The following is a 22044-nucleotide window of genomic DNA, read 5'->3' on the forward strand; positions in this document are numbered from 1 at the left end:
TGGTGGTATCTTAACATTTGTGTGTAGGAATCGTTTACCTTCCTAGACTGAGGAAAACCAGGTAATTAAAGTTAATATATAGCCTGGTTTTCACAGAGGAAGTATTGGCAAACACCTCACAATTTACAGGTGGCACTGTTTATAGCTTGAGAAACTTGCTGTAGATTATCAGAGAAGGGGATTAGAAGGTTGAAGAGAATACCACAGAGATACAACAGAACGAAGTTTCAAGGTAATGAAGACACAGGGAAACACTATATTCTTGAATACTTGGTGTCACATAGCTCAAGAACAGAAAAAAGAGGAGAAAAAGACCTTACAAAAGCAGACACTATTACCGTAAAACCAACAAGTTTTTCTCTGCCTGCATGAAAAACAATGATTTCAAAGCTAATAATAATAAAAAGACTAGCTGTTAATTATACAGAAGGGCCCAAATGCTCACATTCATGTCAATGACTTGACTCTTTTCCATTTTATAAAGGTAACTGCAAAGCAAGCAACAGAAAGGGCCTGTCAGAAAGATACCACCAAACCGAACTTCTAATTTAGTGTTGCCAACAGCACTCTCACTTAATTCTCAAAGTTTGGCTCGAACCAGTAATGCTAACTAGTGACACATCTAGTACTGCTGGCCAATAGCTTTTATACTATCCTACAAAACAACTTCATAATTATCTACAGTTGTGATTGATGGGAGTGAGAGTTTGTTGCTAATTCTATAAATCTGTCTGTCTTTAGGTTCTAACAAATCAAGATTATTTAATTATAAAAGCCCCCACAATATGCTTGGTGCTTTCTGGACACATAGAACATACCCCTGACCCTGAAGAGCTCACTATCTGTACCTTATAAATCCCCTATTCAGGTAACATTGCACATATTGGTTAATGTATTTTAAGTAAGTGCTATTGATCAGCGACAGTATCTTCAACATGAGACTAAATATGTTTGAGGAAGGGAATACTGATTCTAAAATTGAGACTGCTGATTTTAAAGTGATACTGTCCATAGATTCCACTCCTGAAGTGCAATCGAAATACCCTTTTTCTTATTTTAGTATAGTAATAGCGTTTCTTCTCTTCCTGTATTCCTTTCCTGATACTGATCACAGCCCCTTCTCTGATACATATCCCCCTGTATACAATCCAAGATGGCAGAGTCGAAGTCACTGGGTTTCCTAATCCACCCATCCTGTGATATAGCCATACCAATCAGTGACAGCCATACCTGATGCTCATTATGTGCCAGGGTCAGAGCCACATGCCAGCATGCTGCTCCATCTGTAAATCTTTCTCTGAGGCCTGGTCTACACTAGGACTTTAAGTCGAATTTAGCAACGTTAATTCAAACTAACCGGTCAACCGTCCACACCAGGAAGCCATTTAATTCGAACTAGAGGGCTCTTTAGTTCGAATTTGGTACTCCACCCCGACAGGTGGAGTAGCGCTAAATTCGACATGGCTAGCTCGAATTAGGCTAGGTGTGGATGCTAATCGAACTTAGTAGCTCCGGGAGCTATCCCACAGTGCACCACTCTGTTGACGCTCTGGACAGCAGTCCGAGCTTCGATGCTCTGACCAGCCACACTGGAAACGACCCGGGAAAATTTGAATTCCTTTTCCTGTCTGGGCACTTTGAATCTGACGTCCTGGTTGGACATCGGGGCGAGCTCCGCAGCACCTGCAACGATGCAGAGCTCTCCAGCAGAGGAGTCCGGGCAATCCAAGAATAGAAAGAGGTCCCCAGCATGGACTGACCGGGAAGTCATGGATCTGATCGCTGTGTGGGGCGAGGAGTCTGTGCTCTCAGAGCTGCGCTCCAACAAGCGGAATGCAAAGACCTTCGAGAAGGTCTCCAAAGCCATGATAGACAAACGATACAGCCGGGATGCGATGCAGTGCCGCGTGAAAGTCAAGGACCTGAGACAAGGTTACCAAAAAGTCAGAGCGGCAAACGGACGCTCCGGAGCACAGCCCCAGACATGCCGCTTCTACGAGGCACTGCATGCCATTCTCGGAGGGTCTGCCACCACTGCCCCACCAGTGACCGTGGACTCTGAGGATGGCATAGTGTACCTGGACAGTTCCTCGGCGATGTTCGCCGATGGGGAAGATGAGGAAGGGTTTGTGGAGGACGGCGCAGGCGACAGCGAACACAATACCGCTTGCCCTGACAGCCAGGATCTCTTCATCACCCTCACAGAGATCCCTACCAACCTCCCGGCCGTTAACCGGACTCAGAATCAGGGGAAGGATCAGGCGGTAAGTGCTATAAACATGGAAACATTTATTTTTAAAAACAGGTATAGAAAAATAGAAATACTATATAAAACATTTTAAATCTCAAACTATATAAAAAGTAGGTCCACACATATAGGGATAGAACAATAATCCTCTTGGGACAGTTCAACAAAGCTCTCAGAGAGCTGCTCGAAAAGCCTCCGCAGGAGGTTCCTGGGGAGAGGTGCCTTGTTGGGTGCTCCGTGGAAGCACACTCTTCCGCGCCAGGACATCCTAATGTACAGAGGAATCATCGCCTCCACCAGCATTGCTGCATATGGTCCTGGTCTGTGCAGGGCTTCCTTAGCATCCGCTCTCTCTGACTCCGAGTGACCCGCCTCAGGGTGATGTCGTTCTGGACAGGCTGCATCTAAGTAGGGCAATTAGTGTATTGTTACTACTGTTAATGGTTTAAAATTAGGTTGCATAACAACGACCCTCGCTTAACAGCCACGTGCTGGAGGCCACAGAGAACAAGCATACATTGATCTTTCCCGTGCACTGGCGGGAGGGGCTGGAAAAGGCTCAGCCTTTCTGCTTTCCAGATTGCCTTTAGCAGGAGAGCACAGCTATCCACTAACTGATAAGCATTATCTACTTTAAGGCTTACCAGGACTGTCTGCAAGACGGATTCAGCTGTCTCTCCCCGCTTGTCCGCTCTCCTGTGCAATGGCGCCGCCAATGAGAGCGTATTCCGAAATCTCGAACTTGTCCTGAGATCTCGTGGAACTTGGTGCCCTGTATGGTCTTGTTCAGAGAAACTGACTACACTGTGTTCACTGTTCGCAAACATGTATCTGTTCAAGGAAATCACTTACTGTTTCCCATCACACAGCTTCTGCTCTTTCCCGGACTGCCCCGGCATCCCCCTCGCAGAGGCTGGCTCAGATTAGGCGGCGAAAGAAAAAGACTCGGGACGATATGTTTGCGGAACTGATGGCCTGCTCCAGAGCCGAGGCGGCCCAGCAGAGCCACTGGAGGGAGACCCTCTCTCAGCAGCAGCGCTCACACAGCGAACGGGAGGACAGGTGGCGGCAGGAAGACCAGCAGGCGACTCAAACGCTGCTTGGGCTAATGAGGGAGCAAACGGACACGCTCCGGCGCCTTGTTGATGTTCTGCAGGACCGCAGGCAGGAGGAGAGAGCCCCCCTGCACTGTATCTGCAACCACCCTCCAACACCAAGAAGTCCTGTCCCCCCCTCACCGAAAATTACAAGACGGAGGGGCGGTAGGGGCCGTGAGAACTGTCACTGCACCACAGCTGAGCGCTAATGTACCACACACCTCTGACGCTATAACTGTGTAGAAGCGCTTCCCTTACAGGATCACCCAGTCCCAAATCCAAGTTTCATCACCCCACTATGTAGTAGATTAATAAAAGCTGTTTGCTGTTGTTCACTCTTTCCGTCACGTCTTTCGTGTCAGAAGACTGTGTGTATGTAGGGGGGGGCAGGGGATTTATAATTGCACGGGATAGCCTACATTAGCAGGGTACAGACTATCGGGGGCAGGATCAACTGCAGGGCACACACAGACTGCAGTCAGTAGTCACCAGGGTCACTCTGTGTGGTGTATGCTGCCCCGGGTCATTCTGTGATGTGTATGCTTGTCCACGGTCCTAGCGCCTGCCACCCCCTAATGTTAAGGCATGCTGCCCTTACCATGCACTTCCACCGTAGGCGCGATCCTCTCCGCTGCCCTGAGCCCCAACAAGAGCCCTCATCCACGGACAGATACTCACCCTTCCCCCACACCCATCACCCCTTCCTACGCCCAAACCCACAGCCCAGAGCCTGCATCCAAATCCCTATCCAAAGACGGCACCACTCGCCCCTTCCAGCAAACCCACCCCTACATGCACAACCACTTGAAACCGTCCCCCACCCCAGAGACCTATGTAGGAGCAGGAGGCTGTCCGTCCTGTATTGTACAAGCGGTCTGTACATCAGTGCACACCGTACCCAGCACAGTATGCGTCCATGTTTCAAACCCTGAACAGAAATGCAAAGTAAAAGAAAGATTTATTAACAATAACTGTTCCGTTTAATTTGTTTTAAAACGTGTTTGGGAAGTGGGGGAAACTTGGAGAACGGGGTATGTAACCGCAGATCTCACTCAACACATAGAGACACAGGCCCAGGATCAGCTTCTCTTAAAATCAAGTGGAGAGTCATAGGTTACCCTGCTCTCCGAGGAAACTTGCTTTCAAAGCCTCCCGGATACACAGCGCTTCCCGCTGGGATATTCTTTCGGCACGGGTGTCTGGCTGAGCGTAAACAGCAGCCAGGCGATTTGCCTCAACCTCCCATCCGGCCAAAAAGGTCTCGCCCTTGCTCTCACAGACATTGTGGAGCACACAGCAAGCAGCAATAACTACGGGGATATTCTTTTCGCTGATGTCCGAGCGAGTCAGTAAGCTCCGCCACCTCCCCTTAAGACGTCCAAAAGCACACTCCACCACCATTCTGCACTTGCTCAGCCGGTAGTTGAAGAGTTCCTTCTCACTGTCCAAGGTGCCTGTATAGGGCTTCATGAGCCAGGGCATTAGCGGGTAGGCTGGGTCCCCGAGGATCACTGTAGGCATCTGCACATCCCCAACCGTTATTTTGTGGTCCGGGAAGAAAGTTCCTGCCTGGAGGCGTCTAAACAGACCAGAGTTCCTGAACACACGCGCGTCATGAACCTTGCCTGCCCACCCGACGAAGATGTTGGTAAAACGTCCCCTATGGTCCACCAGTGCTTGCAGCACCATTGAAAAGTAGCCCTTTCGGTTAATATACTGGCTGGCCTGGTGGGCTGGTGCCAGGATAGGGATGTGAGTCCCATCTATAGCCCCACCACAGTTTGGGAATCCCATCGCGGCGAAGCCATCTATGACGACCTGGACGATTCCGAGAGTCACTACCTTTGAGAGCAGTTGCTCAACGATTGCGTGGGCTACTTGAATCACAGCAACCCCCACGGTAGATTTGCCCACGCCAAAGTGGTTCGCTACTGACCGGTAGCTGTCTGGTGTGGCAAGTTTCCAGAGGGCTATGCCCACTCGCTTCTGCACACTCAGGGCTGCTCGCATCCGTGTGTCCTGGCGCTTCAGGGCAGGGGCCAGCAAGTCACAGAGTTCAAGGAAAGTGCCCTTACGCATCCTGAAGTTTTGCAGCCACTCTGTTTCATCCCAGACCTGCAGCACTATGCGGTCCCACCAGTCCGTGCTTGTTTCCCGGGCCCAGAATCGCCGTTCCACACCATGAACTTGACCCATTGCCACCATGATCTCCACTGCGCGGCGTACCCTGCTTTCTGAGATGTCTGCGCCACTCTCCTCACCACGCTGCCGGAGCCTCCTCGCCCGATTTCTCAGCAGCTGACCGTGGAAGAGGTGGACGATAAGGTGCGAGGAGTTGACAACGGCCATAAGTGCAGCGATGATCGCAGCGGGCTCCATGCTCGCAGTGCTGTGGCGTCCGCGCTGTAACCGACCAGAAAAGTGCGCGAACAGATTTCCTGCCGGCGCTTTCAGGGAGGGAGGGCGTGATTGACGGTTCGATGACGACAGTTACCCAAAACCACCCTCGGCACATTTTTTCCCCCAGCAGGCATTGGGAGCTCTACCCAGCATTCCAATGGGCAGCGGGGACTGCGGGAACTGTGGGATAGCTTCCCACAGTGCACCGCTTCGAAAGTCGATGCCGGCCCTGTTAATGTGGACTCAGAAATTCGAATTAGTGTCTTTACTGTGGATACACAAATTCGACTTCATAAGGTCGAATCCACAAATTCGACTTAAGTAGATTCGAAATAGTCTTGTAGTGTAGACAAGGCCTAAGAGCACAAAAGAGCAGGGAGGCAAAGCTGAAGCTTTTTCTCCTTGAGAGATCAATGCAGGCAGCCTCTGTTCCAGGCTGACCCTCCGAGAATCCTTCAGTAGCAGGCCCCTCCAGTGCTTAGATTACCCTCAACACCAGTCTGAGCTCCTTTCAAGACTAAAATAGAGTCCCATACAGAACCTTCAGTAACAAAATCAAAGTTCAGACCAATAGTCACATCCAAATACAAGGAGCACACTGCCACTTTAGCATTGCCTAACATCAGTACCAAGCACCATGGCTTCAGCAAGGATGGTCTTGTGTATCACTGTACCATGACCCTCAGCACTGCTCACACTTTTGGCACTGATCCCTTTATGGCGTTGATGGATTCTATTGCCAGACTGGTACCCAATCACAGCTATGATTGACTATGGGTAGTCATCACAAGGCTCCCTTTGGTGCTGAATTTAAGGCAGAGCACACCAGAGAGAGCGGCTCTTGAGCTGCAGGAAAATTACTCTCCTCCCCCTCCCTCTCGAGTCCATAGTAGAGGCTCCTCCCCTAGGCACCTTCTTTTGTTTTACTGTAAGTACTCACAAGGTTGGGCATTTTACAAGAGAAATGATTTAAGGTAAAACTGGTAAACTGGGATACACTGCTCCTTAGGTAGCAGCGGATCTGGGATTTCTGAGAGTAGCCAGTGTCAGTGTCTGAATGCCACAGGGGAACAATTCAAAAGGGACTCCGGCACGAAGGGGCTCCCCTTGTTAACCTGCAAGGTGAAGATAAGGCTGGCATAGCCCAGAGGAGAGTGCTTGAGTGGCTGAAAGGCTGGTGGTGTTAGGGAGCTAATACCCAGCCACTTCAGGCAAGACTCCTTCTCACTAGAGGCAGGGAACAATAAGATGACTGAGTCCTTGGGATCCTGAGAACTATCACAGCATATTATACCCTAGCCAACAAAGACCCACCTTGACACATTAGGGATAACTCTACCCGTGCCCAGGTGGCTTCGGTGGCCTGCCTTGCATATGTCCCCATTTCTGAAATACTCAAGAGCTTCAAAATGATGTTCAGACCACACCATTATCTCCCATCATTCCCTGGTGCAAGCCTATAGGTTAGATGCAAGCTTCAGCTGGGCAATCCTACAAGCACTCTTCAAGTAGGCTGTCATTCACTTGCCTCCTAGCTTTCCGATGACTGCTTGCTAATTACAAACAGTGGAATCTGTACGATCAATCACGCAAAGACGACATGTTGTGCACACAAATTCTACATCCAGCCCCCTCTTCCTACTCACTGGAGGCCCAATCTCAGGATTCTTATTGGCAAAGGAACTGAGCATGGGCTGCCTCCTCCTCACCCCTCTGCTACAGGAACCAAGAAGGTGTGGAGCAGCACAGGCATGGCCCCATGGACACTGCTATTAAAAAAAAATAATAATAAAATAAAATCTGATCTCATGCACATATGATGCATGTGCACCAAAAGTGAAATATGTATAGACAACACATTTCAAAGAGCTACAATTACGGTAAGGTGACTTTAATTTACCAGATTTCTACCTGATTTCTACCTGAAGGCAATAAAAGATGAAATAACTTACAAGACCCCTGCGGCAAAGATGTCTTTTTTGTTTTGTAAAGCAGTTAGCAAGCTTTAGGCACAGCATAATTACTACTGCTAGGCCCACAGAGTTAAACAGCCTCTTGCCATTCCAACAACTAGCATAAATGTGGAATAGCCTGTGTGATATCTGGACCCCTAAACAAAGCAACAGGACAAAATATGCACTGAAAATACAATTGATTATGCATGTTAAACCATTCCAATAATAAACTCAAGTACAATTACAAAAATCAGCTCTCTCTGATAAACATCCACATTTTTAAATTGTGGATTCAACAATGACAATTGTTGTGGATTCAACAATGACAAAACTCTGCACTGTTTTGCCCAGCGTAAACCAAATTAAAAAACACAAAACAAACTATAACATTCCAGATACTAATTAGAAATAGGCAGAACACTACAATTTTAAATGATAAAGCTCATACTTGAAGTACTGCGCATTACTAATCAATGACATGTATCAAGACCGGAAGTAATGTGAGCAAAAATATTTTACAGTGCAGATGAGTAAATACTTAAAGGTTTTCACTCTATTGGCTTTTTGACTAGTCCCCTTTTTCCAGCTTCCACTTTACAATACCCAGCCCCTTCGCCCATCAAAAATTATCTTTAGTAGATAAAAAGGCACATATTAAAAAAAACAATCCAAAACACAAGGGACACATACCACCTCCAAAATAAGTTACTGTATTTTTAAAACTCCTTCACCCTGCCCCACAACTATTCCCCTTCTTTAACTTTCCTCATCTTGCTGACTGAAGACGACTCAACTCTTCTGATCGGGGATTTATTGTGTCTATATTTTGAAAAAACAGGCAGTTCTATTCACTGTGTTATAAAAATGTTTTTCAAAGCATGCTATAAGTAACTACACTTTATAAATTCATTTGGAGTAAAAACTAAACCTTGTTTCAGAACCATCCATATTAAGGATCTCTAATATCCTGTACTCTATCAAAGTGCACTTCCATTGACATCAACAGTAATTTTGTTGCAAAGCACGCAGAATATACCAAAGCCATAGCGCTCATTCAAAAGTCAGCCATTGCCCCAAAAAGCTGCAACGATCATTGCCAACTTGTTTAAACCCCAAATCAACCTACCTTTAAGATGTTAAAATGCAGTGTGGATAGGGTTGCTAGGCATCCGGTTTTCGACTGGAAGGCCCGGTCGAAAAGGGACCCTGGCAGGTCCAGATAGTACTGCTGAACAGGCCATTAAAAGTCCGGTTGGTGGCATAGTGGGGCTAAGGCAGGCTCCCTGCCTGCCCTGGTGCTGTGCAGCTCCTGGAAATGGCTGGCATGTCCCTGTGGCCCCTAGGAGCAGGGGTGATCAGGGAAGTGCTGTGTGCTGCCCCCACCCCCAATACCAGCTCCACAGCTCCCATTAGCCGGAAACCACGGCCAATGGGAGCTGTGGGGGTGGTGCCTGCGGGCATGGGCAGCGCACACCACACACAGCCACCTGGCCATGCCTCCTCCTAGGGGTCAGACATGCTGGATGTTTCTGGGAGCAGTGCAGAGCCAGGGCAGGCAGGGAGCCTGCCTTCGTCCTGCTGCGCCGCTGACTAGGAGCCACCTGAGGTAAGCACTGCCCGGCCGGAGCCCACACCCCGAACCCTCTACTGTGCCCCAACCCCCACCCCAGGTCGGAACCCCCTCCTGCACCCTAACTCTCACAGACCCTGCACCCCCACCCCACCCCCCTGCCCCAGGTCGGAACCCCCTTCCGCACCCCAACCCCCTGCCCCAACTCCCTCCTGGAGCCTGCACTCTGAACCTCCTCCTGCCCCAGCCTGAGCCTCCTCCCTCACTCCAAACCCCTTGGCCCCAGCCCAGAGCCCCCTCCTGTCCCTAAACCCCTCATCCACAGCCCCACCCGAGCCCACAACCCCCTCCCGCACCCCAACCACCTGTCCTAGCCCAGAGTCCCCTCCCACACCCTGAACCCCTCATTTCTTGCCCTACCCCAGAGCCCACACTCCCAGCTGGAGCCCTCACCCCGTCCCGCAATCAACCTCCTGCCCCAGTCCAGTGAAAGTGAGTGAGGGTGGGGAAGAGTGAGTGACTAAGAGAGGAGGGTTGGAGGGAGTGGGGGTGGGCCTCAGAAGGGGTGGAGCCTTGGGGAAGGGGAAGAGGCAAGGGTATTGGGTTTTGTGCAATTAGAAAGTTGGCAACCCTAAGTGTGGAATGTTTTCTAGATTATAAAATAAGATTTAACAGAAGTTACTTTGCTAAATTTAAAAAAAGATTGATAGCCACAATTATTAGAATGGCTGTCAAAACCAATATGCTTACTTCCCCAATTATTTTGCCAGACCAAATATTGAACTTAAAATTCTATTCTGAGCCATATACTTCCAGAATGATATCAAATGATACTGCTGTATAAGCAAAAGTAAAAACACAATATTAGCTTTTGCTTTTTAGAAAATTGTGGGAAGTTGAAAAGAACCATGAGAAATATTTTTATTATTTTCAAGCTTCTAAGAGGGTATTTCTAACAAAAAGAAAAAATAAGAATGATTCCACAAAATGTAGTCGAGAGATTCTTTAAAGTGTTTTCAATTACTGTTTTAACTAACTTATATTATCCACCATATCTATTTTAAACCAGGATGAAGTTTGTGGAATATGTTCACTATCTTATTTTGGTCTCAGAAAATGTGCTTGAATGGAAGTTACCCTTCACTGATAGAAAAAAAATACAATAAAATCGGCTTAAAATAAATTTATTACACAATACAAAAATAATCCTGGACAACATACATAAACATACAATGCAAAAGAAAAATGGAAAAGACAAGTAACTTAAAGAACTGAGCCAAAAGGTGTAACACAAATGCTAAAATGAAGTTTACAGAAGTATTTACATTTCCAATGAAATGTTAATGATGCTGACAAAAGAAAAAAAACAACAGCTCAGATGCTTGAATATCAAGAACTAGTATTGTCATAACGCAGATGAACACTAAATCCTTTATATATTCAAAAATATCTTCAACAAAAACATTTAATAATTAGCCCCTACCACAACATTCTTTAGGACCCTATTAACTAAACATACATGTAAGTGTATAGGAATTGCAATAGTGGATCAGGCCATGATCCAACCAGTTGTGTAAACCTATCACCAACAGCCACCAGTAACAGAAGCTTTTGAGGAGGAGCAAGAAATTGTGGAGAGGGCATGTTATGGGATAAACTGGCCCAAAGGAAAAAGTTTCCAACTTATCCACAATAGTTAGAGGTTGGCTTATATCCCTTCCAAAACTAACAAAAACCAAAAAACAACTCCTCTGGATATTCTTGTTATCCATATAAATGAATCCTGTCACATTTACCACCTATGACTTGCCTCCTCTTCTCAAAACTCCATGTATAATTTACATACCTAAATACTTAAAGCTTTGTGGGTTACTATTTTAAGATCTGAATCCCACAGAAACAATTTCTCCAACTTTAGCTAGTTTTAAAATTAGTTCCAAATAATGTGAAATCAGCAAAGAATGCATTGAGAGCTATATTAAGTAAACCCTGCCCCACACAGGTACACCTTCATTTTCAAAAACATTCAGCAACATGAGTTCTTTTCACTAGGGGGCACAGAAGCATAAGCTCCAACCTGCAATCCCTCTGACTGTTCAATACAAATTAATCAAATACAGCAATTGAGCACATCTGAGGTGTGCACATGCAGAGTTTTGCTTGAAGTATCTCAGTGACTACTGTTTTACCTTAGCTTTCTTATTCATGTAAAACTGTTGATTTCAAGGACATTTAAAGACCTTCACTAACCTTCCCTTGCTCTTACTTCACTGTAACCCTGAAAAAAATGTAAGCAAAACAACTGGGATAAAATTATATGCTGAGTTTTCATTCAGTAATTTATGCCATTGTTCTGAAGTGCAATTAACAGTACCTGCTGCATTATTTCACTAGGATCTCAAAAGTCCATTGTTCATTAATTTTGTGAAAAGGTTTGCCTAAGCAACTCTATAATCGTATGCTTCAAATGCGAATAGCCCCAATAACTATAAAAAATATAATGTATTACTACAAGATCACTTGGATTCACTTGCAACAGTACTTGTTTATATAACATCTTCAACAGCACTTCTACATTTTTGTGAGACATGTACTCGTTAGTTATAATCAATCCTTAAATGGTATGGTCAAGATGGGGTTCCTCCTCACCATTCACTGCACATCTTGCTTTATGCATTTTCTTGTTTTATAAGTTCCCAAGTTGTTTTACAATCTATCCCTTCCTTTTAATGATTCAGGCTATGTCTACACTACACACCACTTCCAGCAGCGTAGAGAGTATATGTAGCTACATGCCACAGTACAAAGTAGGTGTGTAGCTACACATCTCAGTGACAGGCTCTAGCAGAAGTGGAACAGAAAAGGCTTCAGAAGTTTCCCATTGCCAGAGCCTTTCACTATGGAGAGGAAAATGCTCTGGCAAGGGGAAAACTGGAAAGGCTCAGCTCTTCCCCACTGCTCAAGTATTTCCTTGTGGCAGAAGAAAGCTCCAGCAGCCGGTGCTGGCAGAGCCTTTCCATATGCTGTGGACAAGCTCTACACCGGGGAACTGCCCAAGCTTCCTCCCTGCCACAGTCTGCCCCAATGAGCGAGTCTTTTCTTGCAGAGGGGAAAGGCTTTGGCATCAAGGAGGCAGCAGGACCCTACACTGCTAAAAATATCAGTGTAGACAGGGAGGCACAGCTTGGGCAAGTTGAGTATGTACTCGCATACATACCCATACCCTTCACCCCATCTTTCCTCTACTAGTCTAAGCTATGACTTGCCAGCTACACTACTATCTTGTACTCATGGCTAGGAGGCCTACGTGGGCACGTGCTCTACATGTCGCTGAGTGGTGTTTAATACAGACATAGCCTTAGTGTATATATTTATATACTTTTCTGCCCAAGAGAAAATTACATATGTAGTCTGAGACCTTTATGTAAATACTATACCAATAGCTCTTTAAAAAGAGATCGGATCAGAAGTTATTTGGGCAGACCTTTGGAATTAACAATAAATTAGGCCTTTGTATGGTGGTTAAGTGGAAGGGGCCATGGAACAAAGCATACTCAGCTAGAGACAAAGGCAACAGGGTCAACTATATAAGGAATGAAGAATTTTACCAATAAAAAAAAATCAGCATCAATAAGAAACATATAAAATGGCTATGCATTTGGCGTCTAAAATTCAGAAAATACTGGCTTCCCTGTATAATATTACCTACGTAGTCTGAACTACTTCTAAGTAGGGCTGTCAATTAATTGCAGTTAACTCAAGCGATTAACTCAAAACAAATTAACTCAATTAAAAAAATAATTGCGATACCCATTTAAATTTATTATAAATATTTGTGGATGTTTTTCTACATTTTCAAATATATTGATTTCAATTATGCTAAACACTCTTATACCCCTTCATGCTTCGGCCACCATTCCAGAAGACATGCTTCCATGCTGATGAAGAGGCATACGAATGTTTAGCATACCTGGCACATAAGTACCTTGCAATGCTTGCTACAACAATGCCATGCGAATACCTGTTCTCACTTTGAATTGACAACGTAAATATAAAGCAGGCAACATTATCTCCTGTAAAAATAAAACTTATTTGTCTTAGCGACTGGCTGAATGAGAAGTAGGACTGAGTGGACTTGTAGGCTCTAAAGTTTTATATTGCTTTGTTTTTGAGTGTAGTTATGAAACAAACATAATTCTACATTTGTAAGTTGCACTTTCATGATAAAGAAATTGCACTGCAGTACTTGTATGAGGGGAACTGAAAAATACTATTTCTTTTATCTTTTTTACCATGTAAAAATTTGTAATAAAATATAAAGCGAGCACTGTACACTTTGTATTCTGTGTTATAATTGAAATATATTTGAAAAAGTAGAAAACATCCAAAAATATTCAAATAAATGGGATTCTATTAATAGTGTGATTAAAACTAATCATGTTTTTTTTTTTATAATCTCATGATTAATTTTAATTGTTTGATAGAACCTACTTCTAAGATGCTGACCGTTTCATACCAGATCAAACTGTTCCACAGTATGAACAGTGCATTATTTGAGACTAACGTGCTCATAATTTGCTGTAAAAAGACAGAAATGTTGTTACTAGGGAAGGACTAAACAGAGGTTCAAAGCAGATAAACAAAAACAAAAGAGAGGGGGGGGAACTATTTCTATTAACATAAAATTACATTATTTGTATGTGTGTGAGTACATATATAATAGAGATAAAAGATATTATAACTGGTAAAATTAATTCAGAGCAAGACAAGGTAGGTGATGTATTATCTTTTATTGGACCAACATCTGTTGGTGGAAAGAACAAGCTTTCAAACGTCACAGAGCTCTCTGCAGGGCTGGCAAAAGAAAAAAAAAGAGCTCTATGTAGCTCAAAAGCTTGCTTTTCCCACCAACAAATGTTGGCCCAATAAAAGATATTACTTCACCGCCTTGTGTCTCTCATATCCTAGGACCAATACGGCTAGAACAACTGAAGTACTTTCATTTGCATTCAGTAAGACTTTTTAAATAGTTTTAATAATCATTACCAATTTTTCTTTTTTACTTTGAATATATTTTCTCTTCACCTATCCCTCTAAAACTAAGATTGCTTATAGTCTTTAAAATAAAAGTGGAGTGTAGTATTATTAGTATGGCAGACTGAGTCATAGTAGCAGGACAGCTCCTACGGACCACTCAAAATACTTCAGTAAGAAATCCTTCTCTTCCTAACTTAGCTAACTATGCAATTAGAGAAGCTTTGCAAGCTACAAAGCTACTTGCTCATCTATTAATTGAATATTAACATGCTTAATTTAAAACGATTTGATTATAAAAAGAATATGATTTGGTAATTTACTTTGCTTGCATTTGCTAACATGGTATATCAAAATACCTTTTGTAAGTGCGTGTGAAACAAAAGATACAGGTGCTAATAATGTCAAGACTCTCAAACTGTTTCTCTTTCAGGTATACTTATTTGGGGATTCGTCATCTTACTTTATTTTGGTGTACTGTTTTACTTTATGTTCTAGAAATACTACTTGCATTTCTCTACGTTCCAGATCTAGTAAGAGGACACATTACAAAACCTTCTCACAGCTCCATAAAGCCCACCTTTAATTAATGTATACATTCTCAAATATAGCAAAGGAGTTATCCTTTAAAACATTTAGATTTTTCTGTTTAAAATAAATTTACTTTAAGGAACCATGAAATCTGGTTGACAGATTTTTTTAAAAAATGTCAATATTCTATTTTTGGTATAGCATATACAGTATTTACACAATATTAAAAGAAAAAAGTTTATATATAAACCAAAAATATCAAGGAAACAAAACAGCTGAAGTTGTTTAATCTAGAGATGCTTGAGGGCTTTTAAAATGAAGAACTTTATGAAACTATAACCCATTTCTTTAGTTTTGCTCTCCCCGACTTTCCATTCTATACACTATGGTTCTGGAGATGTCCTCGTTTGACTCAGGTGACACTTTTTTCCACACTGTGCCTTTCAAAGCAAGTTCTTGCTGGAGACTTTCATAGTCCAGTGGTCCAAAGGAATGCTAGTTGTTCAAGCAACATACATTATTTATTAGTGTACTTGAAGAAAGCAAATCTGCGTGTTATTGATATTTGCAATCAATGCCAAAAGCCTGAACTTCCACCCATCTCCACCTCTTGACATTTTATTACAAATAGCTATGGTCCGTTTTGGAGCTATACAGAAAGTTCTAATTCCATATCAGATAGTTATAAAGAGAAATGTACAGGCAAATAAAAACATACTACAGTATCTTCCCTTTGGGAGACCTCCATATCCCTATAAAATCCTTAAGGAAAACCTCTCACTATTTGCCTCCTACCCTCAAGCACCCATAACACTTCTACTATGCTTTAGTACAAAAGAAATGGAGTGACTCTTCAGAGCCTGAAAACAGTACTCCTTAATAAGGGGCACTAATCTCAAGTAAAATGAAGCTATCTTCCCAGCAATACAAGTGCTGAGTGCACTGCCTCTACAACCCTCTGCAGGTATGTCTACACTTGGAGCAGGAGATTTAAACAGCAGCTCCAGCAGACCTCCCCACACTGGCTCCGATTGAATTAATGCGCTGAAAATGGAGAGCAGCTGAGGCAGCATTAGCGGCAGGAGGGGCTAGCTGCCACGAGTTTGACCCTATTTGAGACACCAGGCACTAGCCCCTCCCACCACCAAGGCTACACTTCCACGTTCAGCAATCTAGCTTGATGAGAGCTATCGTGGGTATGTCTCCTCAAGCTGGTTTTTACATCAGATCAATGTGAAAAATACTGACCTTAGATCTCATGCACAGGAGTGCAGAACAGAAAGACTAAGCTACCAGTTGGCCAAATTATTATTAAAAAGTAAGCAGAATAGTGAAATTCATCCTGAATATTAAAATACCATACACCCACTCTAGCTGGGGAAAAGAAATGCTTAAGTCTTTAGCAATTATGAATCCTACAAAAAAAATCTTGTAACTCTTTAAGCCTTACCACAGATATGGCAGACTTTGTTAGAAATAAATTGTGCTCTGGTGAAACTAGACTGATAAGCTTAACTTATCTTTAAGTTATGATGCAATACATGTCATTGAGCAGTTTTATGTTTACAGATGAATCTTATATTTTCCAGTTGACAACTATACAAAGTAGTCATTAAAAGAACATATTTAGCTTACCCGCTGATCACCACCTTCTCTGCGAGGATCAAGCTTCTTTGCAAAGTGCCTCAAGTTATCATAATTATGGAAATTGCACAAAGAAACCAGTTCCTGAAAACAGTCAAAAAGAAACTACATCATCCTTTGTATACTGCATAGTTTTTTATTTTCTCACTTGAGGTTGATAATGCACACACTTTAAATATTTTTGCTTCACAACAAATATGACTTGGCTAAGTTCCTGACTTACACAAGAAGTCTCTTGTTACTCTCTTCATAAAATGTCCTTCCATACATTGGTAATAAAGACATGTTTTCATCAGGTTGTAATAATAGTTTTTTTTTTAAATAACTGAATTATTGGTGGTATTTTGGAAAAAAGCTAACTTACAGCAATATTTCACTGTACAGATATTACAGCATTTGGTTTTGTAACGTATACTTCACAAAGACTTGCAGGGTGATTATATCACAGTAACACAAGACATGTGATAGGGAGCTGAACAAGGAAGATTCAATGAAACAGCAGCAAAGAGTCCTGTGGCACCTTATAGACTAACAGACATTTTGGAGCATGAGCTTTCGTGGGTGAATGCCCATTTCGTCGGATGCATGTCAATGAAACAGTTGATCTTAAACAAACTAGAATCACTGTAGGGAAAGACATTCACAAGTATTATGGCAAATAATTTTTCCATGCTGTTGTAGTATGAAGTAAAAATTATTTATATATAAAATAGATATATTTATAGCTATTTATTTTGCAGCAATGTGAAGGTTGCCAAATCATCAGTTATTAGGTCTTTCTTTATTAATAACAGTTGTTTTTTAAAACAGTTTCCAATTAAAATCGAAGTATTTTTTTAATATAGGACTTAAAGCAAACATATCTAGACTGAAAAATAGTAATAGACAAAGTACTTGCGCACTCCTCAGAATGAGGTGCAAACTGGATTGTTATACAGCTGATATAGAAGTCAAGTGAATGAAGTACTCTAAATGTTGCACAATGCTCTAAATATTGTAGTATCCTTTGTTGAGGTCTTTGATGGAGTACTGCCTAATTTGCACTGCCATCGGTTGTAGGGAGAAGAGAGAGGCAGAAGGCATCCCTGCCATGTTCCTCTCTCCATTTGGAAAGCCAGTGGTGTCTCACCATGCATTACTACTTGCAAATGAAGTATTGTACAAGATCTCTACCATCTTAAAGAGGCTGGCCAGAGTCCAAATATTCTTAACACTGACACCAAACAGGGCCCTTCAATTTTTTAAAGGTCACGTCTGCAGCAAAAGACAAAGTTTAGGATGCTTGTCTGACAGTTGTCTCTGTGGAGACTTTCAACCCATCTTTTTTCCCCAGACCCAGAAGTATGATATTGGCCAAAATATAAGCAACACCATTCCCATTTTATTATTAGCCGCCAAAGGCCCCAGTAAGCATTGCTAATTAAATGAAATTATTGTTATTCTATCATATTGGAGTGAAGTGGAATTTCTTAGAGCATCTTTCTGTGAATAATACATACAAAATGTCTCTATACAGAAGCTTTATCTTTTGCTACAGACTTGACCTTTGAAAGACTGAAGTCCCTGTTTGATGCCAGTGTTAAGAATATTTGGACTCTGGCAAGCCTCTAAGGTGGAAGAGATCTTGTGTTCTAATATATCAAAGAAATCATTGCCATTCTCATGTCATAGAATATCAGGATTGGAAGGGACCTCAGGAGGTCATCTAGTCCAATCCCCTGCTCAAAGCAGGAGCAATCCCCAACTAAATCATCCCAGCCAGGGCTTTGTCAAGCCTGACCTTAAAAACCTCTAAGGAAGGAGGTAACCCTCCCTAGGTAACCCATTCCAGTGCTTCATCACCCTCCCTCCTAGTGAAAAAGTTTTTCCTAATATACAACCTAAACCTCCCGCACTGCAACTTGAGACCATTACTCCTTGTTCTGTCATCTGCCACCACTGAGAACAGTCTAGATCCATCCTCTTTGGAACCCCCCTTCAGGTTATTAAAAGCAGCTATCAAATCCCCCCTCATTCTTCTCTTCTGCAGACTAAACCATCCCAGTTCCCTCAGCCTCTCCTCATAAGTCATGTGCTCCAGCCCCCTAATCATTTTTGTTGCCCTCCGCTGGACTCTTTCCAATTTTTCCACATCCTTCTTGTGGTGTGAGGCCCAAAACTGGACACGGTACTCCAGATGAGGCCTCACCAATGTCAAATAGAGGGGAATGATCACGTCCCTCGGTCTGCTGGCAATGCCCCTACTTATAAGGCCCACAAATGCTGCTAGCCTTTTTGGCAACAAGGGCACACTGTCGACTCATATCCAGCTTCTTGTCCACAAGACATTATTCCTTTAAATTTTTTCATGAACACTTTTTCCAAAATTAGAAAACACGAAGAAACCAAATGTTTGCATAGTTCAGGGGTTGGCAACCTTTCAGAAGTGGTGTGCCACTTCATTTATTCACGCTAATTTAAGGTTTCGCATGACAGTAATACATTTTAACATTTTTAGAAGGTATCTTTCTATAAGTCTATAATATATAACTAAAGTATTGCTGTATGTAAAGTAAATAAGGTTTTTAAAATGTTTAAGAAGCTTCATTTAAAAATTAAATTAAAATGCAGAGCCCCCCAGATCAGTGGCCAGGACCCAGGCAGTGTGAGTGCCACTGAAAATCAGCACGCGTGCCATAGGTTGCCTACCCCAGCACAGTCCAATAATAAATCTAATTTGAATTACAGCCAAGAAAGTCAGTAAACAAGACTGCTTTTCAATCTCAGATCAGGTCAGGTCAGGTCAGACTGGAAGTACATACATGAACAAATTTAAGGATTTAATTTAAGTTCAGTTAGGCCTTAGACAGTCTAACTAATTAGGTAAATGTTAGCTGCAAAAGAAAAATTATTGAAAAGTTAGAGGAAGCCTTCCTTACATGACAGAAGTGAATCCCTTTAACGCTGTTGCCCATTTTGTCCAAAGGAGGTGACCAGCACATCAGACCCATAACATTAGGAACAACCAGAAGAATGCCACCAGCAACTCCAGATTTTGCAGGAAGACCAACCTACAGGAAGTTAAAGACTTAGTATACTATGTTAACATTCTAGTCTGTTGGGTTATTCATAACACTTAGCACATAAAATTATTATATAGCACTTCAGTTGATCATTCTCAGAACATTTTATAAGTTGGGTAAGCACGCGGAGAGACAGAGTAGCAATTACGTTGTCGCCTAAGGTAAGACAGCATATTAGTGGCTCAGCAAGAACTATACCCCAGGCCTGATAATCTCAGCAGAGAAATGAAACATACACATAGATATCCAACAAGTCATTGATAATTTGCAACAACAACAACAGTGCTACAAAATTGTTTTAGTGCAAAGATCCCTTTTGTTTAACCCTGACAGCTTAACATGACTGGGATGTGCCTGCGCGCACGCAATGTTTTACCACCTAATTTAGGATTTCACCAGTTATAACATTTGTTTGAATGATAACTAAACTGAATAAGCGATGTAGATATTGCTCTGGTAAGGGATGGAGTTATATCTCTGAAGCCCAACTTATGTTTTTAGGATGAAAATGAAGCCGGAGTTTAAAGTGTTAGAAAACAGTACTTGTCTGAAATACCTTGAAGTGATTAATTTCACAATGCTCTAGGCACCAGATTTTCAAACAATGTTGAACTTCTGATTAATTCACATAACAGCTTAAGTATAAAAAGATCAGTCCTGGAATGTTTGTTTAAAAGCCAGTCTAGATTAGTTTCACTTGCCAGATACAATTAGAATTCAACAGTTACTCACATGGAAGGCAAACTGTCCTGAGAAGTCATACATGCCACAGGAATGCATTAGACTCAAGGTATTCCGGACTGATTCAGGGCTCAGTACTCTTTCACCAGTAATTGGGCAAAAGCCACCATTAGCCAGAGTTGCTGCCATCACACTAGCCGATTCACAGGTCACTTCAATAGAACACAGCTAAAGGAAGGGAAAATAATAATTCTTATTTGTATGTATAATCTCTATATACATACAGTATGCTAAAGGTTCACAATTGAGGTCTGCATACTAGTGGCATTACATGAGTTGATCTGTATCACTGAATAATGATTATTTTTTGTCTCAGTCCAAACGGTTGTGCCGTTTTCTGGTAAGTTTGGGGGGAAATGTTTTGCCCATTTAAAAAAATCTGGTGAACTTTTCTTTGAAAAGCTCTAGCATACCCACACTTGCAGCAGCTATTTAAAATTTGGCAAAGGATGGCTTTTTTCAGGAATGTGTCTTGCCATCCCCACGAAAATCTGTCCAAATTATAAGCCTTTGAAAAAAAATGCAGATTGTACATGCTCAGTAGGAAATTTTAGCAGTGTAATTCCCAGAAAATTCAGATAGAATTTCTGCTCCAGGTGGCAGCTAAACGGGACTTTCCCTGAAACTGCAGCTCTGGGCGGTGGGCAACGTTGGGTCAGGGCACCTGAGCTGACAGCAGGAAACCTGTCTCTCCGATGCTCCCAACGGGCAGCTGCTGAACACAGGCAGCACTGAAGAAGAAACTGCCTGATTCAAATGCAAAGGGGGTAAAAACCAGAGATGTGTGTGTATTTTGGGTGGGGGAGAACAGATTTAAAAAGGACCTAAGGAGGGAAGGAGAAGACCCCATGATGACATGACAGATTGGATGTGGTGGTGGTGACAGTGGGAATGACAACTGGGACAGGCTTGGCAAAGAGACTGAGAACCAATGGGGTGATGGGAAGGAGGTGAGGGGAAAGGGAAAATGCATGCAGCAAGGAGTTGGGGTGCGGGGAAAGAACTGGGTCAGGCTGGACAAAGAAATTGACATAAACTGCCGTGGACAAACTGCCGTGAAAAGTGGACAAACATGGAGATCGGATGAGGAATTGGAGAGATTAGGAACCATTGGGGTTGGGAATATGGGCAGGGAGGTGGTATGTGAAAGGAGGCCAGAGGAGGGGACAGATCAGATGAGCTGAGGGCCGGGAAGGGGACTGAGACTTACTGGGCAGAGACTGGGATGAGAAGCCTGAGGAGTGGAGGCTGTAACCAGCTAGCTGAAGACAACGGGACTGAGACAGAGACAGGACTGGGACAAGAACAGGTTGGAGGGCACAGGGCAGAAGGAGGTCACATACTTTGGGGGGAATGAGCAAAAGATTCTGTGTCCATTAAAGCACACTGCCTCTAAAGCCTGCAATGGAATCCAAGATTCCTGAGTCTCGCCATTCTTCAGCTATCAGCAAGTATCTGTGAAACCCACTGGCAGAAGTGTCCCATATCCCCCTCTAGAGCTAGTCTACAGAGAATGATAAACTAGTATTACTATGTTACTCTGTTAGCTCAAGTGGCAGGAGATCTGAGTAGTAGATCTAAAGGTTCTATTTTCACACGGTTTAGGTCGCATGATGAAATTTGTTATTTCAGTTTGCCTTTTTTTTTTTTAAAAGCTAGGAAATTACACTGAAAACTATGCTAGAATATGAATCATTCAAAATAGACAGGAAATGACAAAATTAAGATTGCTTGTGTAAATTTAATTTACCTTCCTTATATG

The 22044-nt window shown here is 42.9% G+C and overlaps 1 protein-coding gene across 5 annotated transcripts in view; it reads right to left on the reverse strand.

Annotated features, from left to right (window-relative positions):
- Positions 1-22044, reverse strand: part of GLS (glutaminase) — a 111659-nt gene that overhangs the window by 30003 nt on the left and 59612 nt on the right. For 4 of the 5 annotated variants that reach the window (XM_039493927.1, XM_039493928.1, XM_039493931.1 and 1 more), the window contains 3 exons: positions 20274-20450; positions 19398-19529; positions 16471-16563 (listed from right to left, as the gene is read on the reverse strand). In XM_039493927.1, coding sequence (XP_039349861.1) covers positions 16471-16563; positions 19398-19529; positions 20274-20450 — 402 coding nt within the window. Of the gene's footprint in view, positions 1-14863; positions 15331-16470; positions 16564-19397; positions 19530-20273; positions 20451-22044 lie in introns of those variants that run through there. The other variant, XM_039493930.1, reaches the window with a different exon arrangement.

This window comes from Mauremys reevesii, linkage group 11, assembly GCF_016161935.1.
Source record: "Mauremys reevesii isolate NIE-2019 linkage group 11, ASM1616193v1, whole genome shotgun sequence".
NCBI lineage: Eukaryota > Metazoa > Chordata > Testudines > Geoemydidae > Mauremys > Mauremys reevesii.